At 39.6% G+C, this 11,190-nt stretch overlaps 1 protein-coding gene across 1 annotated transcript; it reads left to right on the top strand.

Annotated features, from left to right (window-relative positions):
* Positions 1-357: 357 nt before the first annotated feature.
* Positions 358-10,856, top strand: LOC108207023 (uncharacterized). The gene is made up of 7 exons (XM_017377489.2): positions 358-423; positions 1,282-1,651; positions 1,839-2,066; positions 9,082-9,436; positions 9,522-9,646; positions 9,768-9,903; positions 10,329-10,856. The coding sequence occupies exons 2-7, from the start codon at positions 1,308-1,310 to the stop codon at positions 10,566-10,568; spliced, it is 1,428 nt and encodes a 475-aa protein (XP_017232978.1). The 5' UTR covers positions 358-423; positions 1,282-1,307; the 3' UTR covers positions 10,569-10,856.
* Positions 10,857-11,190: the final 334 nt, after the last annotated feature.

The following is an 11,190-nucleotide window of genomic DNA, read 5'->3' on the forward strand; positions in this document are numbered from 1 at the left end:
TATTGATTGATTGATAATAAGAGTTTGGTTATTTGAGTTCAAACAGAAGTATTATATCAAAACAAAACCAAGTTGATATTAATTTCGGTTCAAACTGAAAAATCAAGTTAACCGTGTTTTTGTAAACAATGAAACAAAATTGAATCAAAATTATATACGATTCGATTTTGCTCACAGGTGTAGGAACAAAATTTCAAATATCTTTCGGTATAATTAGCTATGAGATTATCTTACTCAAAACACTTTTACTCCACGTCAGATTTTCTCTGACGTGGCCATCAACTACTGGCCTGCCATAGTGTCATCACACCTATGTCCATCTCCACGTACACTCAAAATTAATATCACTGTTAATAACTCCCCCTTTACACACACACACAAAACACACAGTATTCATTTTCCCCAGATCTGCATACTCTCTCTGTAAGTCTCCGATCTTCTCGTGCTCTAAACATCTGTATGTATATGTTCCGTGTGATCGATCTCAGTTTCAATTGTTTTCTAGATCCAATTCAATCTCGATTTGTTTAATTAGATCTGTTCATGTTGTTATTTTGATGTGATTGTGTGTATATGTACGTATGTGTTGATGTGATTGTCTTATGTTTGCTAAAATTGCAGTGGCATAGTTGTAATTCCAGTCGCTTAATTTCGTGTTTGTAAATGTTGTAATGAAATTGAAGGAGGTGGAGATTCGGGCTTTAGGATGATTTGTTTCTGGATTTATTTAGTTTGATGTTTCTCGGTGTAGTTAAATTGTTATTATATTTAGGTTGTACTTCGAGTGAAATTTATTTTTAATTTCGTGTTTATGTTTAATTTGATATAGATGTTGGAAGTGTGTTTGAAGTTATATATTTTGTGATGATTTTCTTTAGTTTGCTGTTTCTCAGAATAGTTAAGTTTGGAAGAATTGCTAGTAGGTGCTGTGTTTTGTTTATCATTTTATCAGTGTGGCGTTTCTCAGACTAGTTGATGGTAAAAATAATAGTTTGTTAATGTCTTTTCTTTTGACATTATATGGATGAAATAATTGGAGTGTAGATTTTTTTGGAATATAATGAGGTGTTTTAATGTTTTTAATTTCTTTTGTTCGAGGACTTTCGGACTAGTTAGTTATTTATAGGTTGGGAAGAATCTAAAATACGTGAAATGTTTTTTTTACGTTTTTTTAGTTTGACAATTTGTTATAATGTAGATAGGCTTGGATTATATTAAGTAGGTGTTTTAATGATTGTGAAATCTTTAGTTTGACGTTTCTTTTTTAATTAATTATAACAGGTGGGCAGATTTTGTAATTTGTTAAGATGGGAGGAGGTTTTAGAGTGCTGCATTTGGTTAGGCCATTTCTTTCGTTTTTGCCGGAGGTACAAAGTGCTGACAGGAAGGTTCCATTTAGAGAGAAGGTGATATATACTGTGATCTCTCTCTTCATTTTTCTGGTGTGCAGTCAACTTCCTTTGTATGGCATACATTCTACTACTGGAGCAGATCCTTTCTATTGGATGCGTGTGATTTTGGCTTCGAACTGTGGGACTGTCATGGAGTTGGGTATCACATCAATTGTGACATCAGGACTAGTGATGCAACTATTGGCTGGGTCAAAAATAATTGAAGTGGACAACAACGTTCGCGAGGATCGTGCACTCCTGTATGTATATATAACTGCTATAATTTTCTTAACTTTACCTTGTGTAATATTGCCTTGTTATCGCATTAATTTTGCATATCTGCAATATTCTTAAGATAATGTAGCAGAGTTTTTTGTGTGCATTTTGTCTTTCGACACTGTTTCCTCTTTTTATTCTTAATGTTATGAACTTGGCTAATTTCTCTAGAAATGGAGCTCAGAAGTTGCTCGGAATCTTGATTGCTGTTGGTGAAGCTGTCGCGTATGTTCTTTCTGGAATGTATGGCAGTGTTGGTCAGCTTGGAGTTGGTAATGCTATTCTCATTATAGTTCAGCTGTGCTTTGCCGGTATCATAGTGATATGCTTAGACGAGCTTCTTCAGAAGGGATATGGTCTCGGATCTGGAATATCTCTGTTCATAGCTACCAATATCTGGTTAGTCTTTGGTATTAATACTAAGTTAACATAAAACTTTATTGTATACATCTGAATGTAATTGAAAATTTTGTTTGGTGTTAATTGTTCGCAAAAATCTACACGCGCACGTGATCACAAGTAATATATTTGTTCGTTCCCACAGAGACTGGTGAATTAAGAATACGCACCTATGCAACAATGTATGAGTAATTTTCACTGCTAAGACAATTAACAAGGATATGTTCTTTTATACTAATAACTAAATTTACTAATCAAAATCAGAATAGGAAAACACATGGGATTCTAACTTCCTTATCGAATTCATCTAGAATTGAATTTACTGATTAACATGCGACTGCTGATCCTAATCAGACAACACGAAAGTAATACATGCCAACTCTCGTTGCACACATATCATACCAATCAAAATCCGCAATTAAGACAGAGATCTCATGGACACCAACAAAGCTCAGACCCTATATCTCTATAGCGGTAGTGTAAGCAGAGAGGTTTAATAGCAAGTCGTCTATCGTGATTACACAGGGTGATAAAAATAGTTCAAGTCTACCACAAATTATGTTTCATTCACATAATCCTATGTTTACATGGCATAGTTCTAAATTCAATCATCCACTCTCGCTTCAGAAAGAATTAACAAACAACTTAGAAGTTAGCTACGCTCCTAAGAAGAATAAGCACGGCTCATGCAAAGAAATCAACGTATGTCACAAAATCAAGTAATTAATATTCTTTACTAGACTACATCGATAAATCCATTAGAATCCCATGAAGGCGGTTAGTTCATAATCGAACTAATCGACATCATGGGTTCTAATGAAAACATGATAAATAAAATACGAGAATTAAGCGGAATAAAAGTACTTGAATTAATTATAAAGAACACAACGTTACAGATTTGATGTTCACGATCTCGCTCGAAACTGTCACTTCCTCGCGAAGAACGATCCACTACAAAACTGATAATGTGCTTGATTACAAAAAACTAAACTATGATATTATTATCTCTAAAACTACTTGGAGGCTAGGGTTTTATACATGAGAAAATAAAATACATTGACCAAGTCAACCGGGCCTCGACCGCTGCTCAATTCCCTCAGAAAAGCTTCAAAAATCAGCCCGGAACAACTCTGCTGGGCGCAGCCACGCTAATCAAGCGCGGGCGCGCTAATTGACTGTGAGGTAGCGCGGGCGCGCTAGGCACTAGCGCGGGCGCGCTAGTGTCTGCCCCCGGATGGCCAATTTTCTCCAATTCCGCTCGTTCTCGCGTGCATGTCCTTCCTCGCTCTAGTACCACTTCCGTAGGTGATCACGGTTGCATTTAGCACATGCAACAAGCCCTTTAAACCCCTAGATAGCTCTAGTGGACGAGTGCGTTCTCGTGAGGGTTTGTAGAAGATGTACCCACAAAATCCCAAGTCGTGATGAATCCACAATTCTCTATTCTTGCAAATAATGCACCAAAAACAACCTAAAATGAGAGAAAATCACTTCATCACCTCAACTCGTGACCTGCACAGAAAAACACTAAAAACACATCAAAAGACACTAAACACTTAAGTACAACCAACCAATTTAAGTGGAAATGAAGGCCTATAAGTGTGTATAAATACCACTTATCATTAATTTGCAGTGAAAGTATTATCTGGAAAGCATTTAGCCCTACAACTATCAACAGCGGACGTGGTGCTGAATTTGAGGGTGCAGTTATTGCCTTGTTCCACTTGCTAATTACCAGGACGGACAAAGTTCGAGCACTTCGGGAAGCATTTTATCGGCAATGGTTGAGATCCCTAAAGATTTATGCACTAGTACCCATGTAGCGAGCGTTGGGTCAACAATCCCAAACCACGAAGGGCTTTAGGTTGTTAGGCACAAAGTCCCCTCAGACTTAATTACTCGAGTACTAATGAGCTCAACCTAGTTAATTCTACCACTTATTTATTTACTACTATTTCTTTTTTTTTTCTTTTTTTTTCTTTTTTTTTTCTAGAAAGGTATATCTACTCCTCAGTTCCCCCAAACTTAAGAATTACAGACCTAAGCTGAAGGGTGCTCAATTCAATCCTAGAATTCAAGGAATTTCGTCTAAATCCTATCTCAAGAACATATGTGAATTACAATTTCCAACACAAGCAATTTCCAAGTACTAACCAAGCATTGCAATTGAAACTACTAATCAAGAACTACGCACATAACTCATCATAGGCAATTAACTTGGCTTAACTTCATAATTCATGCAAATGCTCGTGATACTAACTACAACAATTGCCACTAAACATGTAAAATAAAAAAATTGAGAAAAATAGAAAAAACGTGAGAAAAATAAAAATAATAAAAAAAAACGTGAGAAATAATCAAAGCGTGAGAAATAATCAAAGCAAAATAAAAAACGTGAACTACATGAACTAACTAACACATGCAATAATAAACAAAATTATAATAATATGCTCTTCCTTAGATTACCACCCCCAAACTTAAAATTTTCAATGTCCCCATTGAAAGCGGTAAAAAGGCTAGAGCACCCACATACCTACTCGGAGTCCGAGTCCTCCCCCACCTCTGCTGGAGGTGAATCAGGTGGAGGATACTGCATCCCTGCTCCGAATACTGGACACTGAACTGTGACCCCCTGTGCCTGGAAAGCATTACCAAGAGCTTGTGTCAAGTCAAATGCAAACCTCTGGTGGATGTCATGCATAGTGTCCATCCGTCTCGCTAGCCGGCGATAATGAACATCTCCCATCAGTTCGGAGCTCCTCTCCGTCTGAGAAGTACCAGCTCCAGAAGCTCTAGTACGCTCCCTCCTAATGAACCCTGGACGTCCCCCTGGCATCTCATCATATATGTACCCTAGGCCTCGAGGGTGGGGAACTCCTCCTTCCCACTCCGTCATCCGGCTGATCGCCGAATGATCAATAGGTGCTGCTGGCAACTGTAATTGCTCGTTGGCTGGCCAACGAACACCGCTTGCTTGACATAGCTTTGTAACAATTGTGCCATACGGAATGGCACCAGTGGTTCCTCCTTGTAAGAACCTCAGAATCCCCTGATGAATCACATGTCCCAGATCAATATACTTGTCCGAGACAATCCCAAAGAGCAGAATAGCTCTATCCACCGTCACCTCATGCCCATGTGAAGATGGCATGATGTTAGCACAGATGAAGGCGTTCCACGCCTTCGCATACCGGTTCAAGGCGGCTGCTGGAAAAGAAACATGTGCCGGCAAAGGAGGTGCCGTCATCTTCCAATTCGTATCCGGCACACACATATCATACACCAACCTATCAAGATCAACCGGATCCTCGTCAAACCGGCGTTTGGCACGCCCAATCCTCTCTACAACCCAATCTTCTTCATTACGGCGCTTGGCACGCCCCCCAATCACTCTACGGATCGCCTCCGCACTATACTCCACACGGGTTCCTCGCACCACCGTGAAACCATCGCGATTCTCCTTGGCATTAGCATAGAACTCGCGAATAATGGCCAAGGGAACCGCCTCCGGAGCCTCGCAAAAAGACTCCCATCCCCTTTCTTGAATCATGCTTAAGAGATCCCCATCTTCAGCTGTGGGTAAGAATCCCCTCTCCTTGACTATCGACTTATTCATAAGCCGTTGAAACTCGGTTCGTGCACCATCGGAGGTGAATTCAACCTCACCCATCGAGGAAGAATCGCTAGATGTAGGGGCTTGGGTGCTTGGTCCTTGTGATCTTCGGGCTCTTTTGGGTGCCATTGATAGAGATCGAAAGTTGCAAGAGATTTGTGTGTAGTGGATTTGAGAGATTTGATGGTGGTTGTGTGTATGGATGTGTATATATATAAGTAGGGTTTATAGAATTAGAATAGGAATTAGAGATGGGTTTTGTGTTTATATAGGGATTTGAGAGCTGAAGTAGGGTTATTGAGGATATATTTCGGGCTAGGCATGCAATATTAGGATTGTGGGCTTTTAAAAACGGAAAATAAAATATTTTTGGGAGAAAATCGGGCTTCTGGGCAGACAGTAGCGCGGGCGCGCTAAGTGCAGCGCGGGCGCGCTGAGCAACTTAGCGCGGGCGCGCTGGACACTAGCGCGGGCGCGCTAGTGTCTGTCACCCAGGGCCAAATTTTCTGGTTTTTTGCGTTTTTGAGGTTTACAACGGTACAACATGGTTCCAATGCGCGGGTTGCCTCCCACGAAGCGCTTGTTTAACGTCGTTAGCTCGACGTGAAGTCCAGAATTAATCCGATTCCGATGAAGTATCCTGTGGAGGATACCTCGTTCCATAACCAAACGAATTCCAAGTAACATTAACATCTAGTGCTAAGAATGCTTCAGCAAGAGAGTCCGTTAATATATCAGCAAAGCGACCGATTCGTTCTTCAACCGCGTCAATACGCCGGATTATTCTTCGGTATTGTGCTTCATTCAATGTTGAATCAGCAGGTGATTGAATTACAGATTGGCTACTCGCACTTGTAGAAAGTAGAGGACAAGTGTTTCCACATGCATTAGGAATTGAGTCGGAGTGAGCTCTAATCCTGTGCCAATTAGTCATCTGAAGTTCCTGAGTGACTTCGACCGCTTCATCATCCTCTGATTCTTCCTCTTTTGGAATTTTCCACTTTAGGTCTCTGTGCTCAGCAGCAGCCAGGTTCTCTATCAGTTCGTAAGCATCATCGAAGCTCTTGCTCCACAGATTTCCTCCAGCTGCTACGTCTAACACTGCTCTACATTGACCATTAAGACCCCTGTAGAAATAATGAATTGCCATTCCAGGAGGCATGCCATCTTCATTGAGATTTTCGAGAATCTTCTTGAACCGGTCCCAAGCTAAACAAAGATATTCTCCCGAGAATTGAGAGAATTTACTTTCGGTGTTTCTGATAGCTGATACTTTAATTAGAGGATAAAACCTGGTACAGAATATTTTCTCCAACTTGTTCCAGCTATTAGTAGTGCTTGCCGAGAGAGAGAGAAACCATGGTCGTGCTACATCACGTAGCGTGAATGGAAAGAGTCTCAGCTTCACCAGATCCTTAGGTCCGATATTGAAATCCAATGCAATACTGAATTCCTCGAATTTCCTTAGATGCAGGTTTGGGTCCTCAAGAACAGACCCCCCAAATTGAATAGTATCCTGCAGCCTGAGAATGATTGATGGCTTAATTCGAATACCCCTGGCTGATATCGCTGGCTCAATTGTGTCAGCCTGATTATCATTGATTTTCAAACGAGAAAATTCGCGTGACGCCTCACCAACTGCTGTCCTTGCATAATCCATTGTTTCAGAATCAGAAGAAGAAGATGAATCAATTTCTTCCTTACGAGCTTTAGAACGTGTTAGCATAAACACGACTCAAGTACCTGAAATAAAGAAAAGAAGAAAAGTGAGAAGAGAATAGAATCCTAGTCAGTGAATTTTAATGCACACTGATGACAAGTACATAAACTAATTAATTAACACCGAGTCCCCGACAGCGGCGCCAAAAACTTGTTCGCAAAAATCTACACGCAAGCGCACGTGATCACAAGTAATATATTTGTTCGTTCCCACAGAGACTGGTGAATTAAGAATACGCACCTATGCAACAATGTATGAGTAATTTTCACTGCTAAGACAATTAACAAGGATATGTTCTTTTATACTAATAACTAAATTTACTAATCAAAATCAGAATAGGAAAACACATGGGATTCTAACTTCCTTATCGAATTCATCTAGAATTGAATTTACTGATTAACATGCGACTGCTGATCCTAATCAGACAACACGAAAGTAATACATGCCAACTCTCGTTGCACACATATCATACCAATCAAAATCCGCAATTAAGACAGAGATCTCATGGACACCAACAAAGCTCAGACCCTATATCTCTATAGCGGTAGTGTAAGCAGAGAGGTTTAATAGCAAGTCGTCTATCGTGATTACACAGGGTGATAAAAATAGTTCAAGTCTACCACAAATTATGTTTAATTCACATAATCCTATGTTTACATGGCATAGTTCTAAATTCAATCATCCACTCTCGCTTCAGAAAGAATTAACAAACAACTTAGAAGTTAGCTACGCTCCTAAGAAGAATAAGCACGGCTCATGCAAAGAAATCAACGTACGTCACAAAATCAAGTAATTAATATTCTTTCCTAGACTACATCGATAAATCCATTAGAATCCCATGAAGGCGGTTAGTTCATAATCGAACTAATCGACATCATGGGTTCTAATGAAAACATGATAAATAAAATACGAGAATTAAGCGGAATAAAAGTACTTGAATTAATAATAAAGAACACAACGTTACAGATTTGATGTTCACGATCTCGCTCGAAACTGTCACTTCCTCGCGAAGAACGATCCACTACAAAACTGATAATGTGCTTGATTACAAAAAACTAAACTATGATATTATTATCTCTAAAACTACTTGGAGGCTAGGGTTTTACACATGAGAAAATAAAATACATTGACCAAGTCAACCGGGCCTCGACCGCTGCTCAATTCCCTCAGAAAAGCTTCAAAAATCAGCCCGGAACAACTCTGCTGGGCGCAGCCGCGCTAATCAAGCGCGGGCGCGCTAATTCACTGTGAGGTAGCGCGGGCGCGCTAGTGTCTGCCCCCGGATGGCCAATTTTCTCCAATTCCGCTCGTTCTCGCGTGCATGTCCTTCCTCGCTCTAGTACCACTTCCGTAGGTGATCACGGTTGCATTTAGCACATGCAACAAGCCCTTTAAACCCCTAGATAGCTCTAGTGGACGAGTGCGTTCTCGTGAGGGTTTGTAGAAGATGTACCCACAAAATCCCAAGTCGTGATGAATCCACAATTCTCTATTCTTGCAAATAATGCACCAAAAACAACCTAAAATGAGAGAAAATCACTTCATCACCTCAACTCGTGACCTGCACAGAAAAACACTAAAAACACATCAAAAGACACTAAACACTTAAGTACAACCAACCAATTTAAGTGGAAATGAAGGCCTATAAGTGTGTATAAATACCACTTATCGTTAATTTGCAGTGAAAGTATTATCTGGAAAGCATTTAGCCCTACAACTATCAACAGCGGACGTGGTGCTGAATTTGAGGGTGCAGTTATTGCCTTGTTCCACTTGCTAATAACCAGGACGGACAAAGTTCGAGCACTTCGGGAAGCATTTTATCGGCAAAATCTTCCTAATGTGACAAATCTTCTTGCTACTGTTTTGATCTTCCTCATTGTGATATATTTCCAAGGCTTCCGTGTGGTATTGCCTGTGAGATCAAAGAATGCTCGTGGACAACAGGGATCCTACCCAATAAAGCTGTTCTATACTTCCAACATGCCTATCATTCTTCAGTCCGCCCTCGTGTCCAACCTTTATTTCATATCTCAGGTGATGAGTCTTTGATTTTACAGCTGAAGTAGTGATGTATGAAATGCGATAGAACCTTACTAAAATCTGTTTTTGTTTCGAACAGTTGCTGTACAGGAAGTACAGTGGAAATTTCTTGGTTAATCTGTTGGGCAAGTGGCAGGAATCTGAATATTCAGGTCAATCGGTACCAGTTGGTGGTCTTGCTTACTATGTGACTACACCATCAAGGTAAATAAGGCTTCCTGTTTCATTTCATTTTCTCTAGTTAATTGAAGAAGTTTAATTAAATTCAATCTAATGATCCCTTATCCGGAGGTGTACTGATTCTGTTATGATGTGATTCTCTCAGCTTAGCTGACATGGCAGCCAATCCTTTCCACGCTCTTTTCTATATAGTGTTCATGCTGTCAGCTTGTGCACTTTTCTCTAAAACGTGGATTGAGGTTTCTGGATCCTCTGCAAGAGATGTTGCTAAACAGCTCAAGGTATTTCTATTTGAGAAACATTAGTGATCTTTTTATCTTATATATCTCCGCAGGACTACAAGAGGTTCTGCATATTCTTGTATGCTTTCATATATCGGCCATGCTAGTTTTTGACAAGAGTAAAATAGCGGAAGGCTAGTAAAACATTGTATATTCATGACAGCACCTGTTATATGGAATTCTAGGTTTTTTGTTTAAACTACTTTAACTAATTATTGCTTTATTATTGCTGTGGATAATATATATATAATTGACCTCCTATGTACTACCGGCACATATGCACATTCTAATGGAACTAGGTGTCATGATTGTAGAACTGGTGTACATTCTAATGGAACCAGGTGTCATGATTTTAGAACTAGTGTGATTGGCTGCTAATTTCTTCTCATGATCTTAATATATTGATCTTCTTACCACTTGTGTAGGAGCAACAAATGGTTATGCCCGGACACCGTGATTCAAACTTACAGAAGGAACTCAACCGCTATATTCCAACAGCAGCTGCCTTTGGAGGAATCTGTATCGGTGCATTAACAGTGTTGGCTGACTTCATGGGAGCTATTGGCTCTGGGACCGGAATTTTGCTAGCAGTTACAATCATATACCAGTATTTTGAGACATTTGAGAAGGAGAAAGCCAGCGAATTAGGTTTGTTTGGCTTCTAATTGCCTTGTTCCTGGTTTAGACATTAGTTTGCCAGACAAGAATGTTTAGGTTGCCATTTCATTTGATCGGAGGGGTTGATTGATTGGGCACACCCTTGTAACATTCCATGGCTTGACAATTAGAAGTGAGGTTGTCAAATCCTAGGGAAAGCATTGACCTTTCTTGTTATAATACTTTGTCGAGCTTTTAAGTTTTAGAGGTGAAACCTACAAATTCAGTAAAGAGATGGTTCTATAAGTTACTTTTGTACTACCACAATTTTAAAATGAGAAAGTTTTTGGGTGTTAGCATTGATGCATTCAGGATTTGTTCTTATGGTATTCTGTTTGTTACCCCACCCACCCTCCAAAATAAAAACAAAAAACCCCGAGATGTATGTTAAAGTGTGATCTGGATTGAAACTGAAATTTAAATGAATACAGTATACGTTGATCTATGACGTGCAGATAATCAATGGGACCATAATTCGGTTTTAATTTATATATGTATATTTTTAATTCTACAACTGAAATTGTGGAAGATATCATTTTTTCAATCCTTGTTTGATACGCATGGCAATATCGAGTATTTCTTCCTTTGCTTTCGTGGATTTGTTTTGACCTTTCTTTGATTTGGATGGAA

The sequence above is a fragment of the Daucus carota genome, chromosome 2, assembly GCF_001625215.2.
Source record: "Daucus carota subsp. sativus chromosome 2, DH1 v3.0, whole genome shotgun sequence".
NCBI lineage: Eukaryota > Viridiplantae > Streptophyta > Magnoliopsida > Apiales > Apiaceae > Daucus > Daucus carota.

Excerpts from the sequence above, each read along its gene's own strand:
- LOC108207023 (XM_017377489.2), top strand. The coding sequence starts at position 1,308 with ATGGGAGGAGGTTTTAGAGTGCTGCATTTGGTTAGGCCATTTCTTTCG. Across the intron at positions 1,652-1,838 it reads CGCGAGGATCGTGCACTCCT|AAATGGAGCTCAGAAGTTGC; the intron begins GTATGTATATAT and ends TAATTTCTCTAG. Across the intron at positions 9,647-9,767 it reads TATGTGACTACACCATCAAG|CTTAGCTGACATGGCAGCCA; the intron begins GTAAATAAGGCT and ends TGATTCTCTCAG.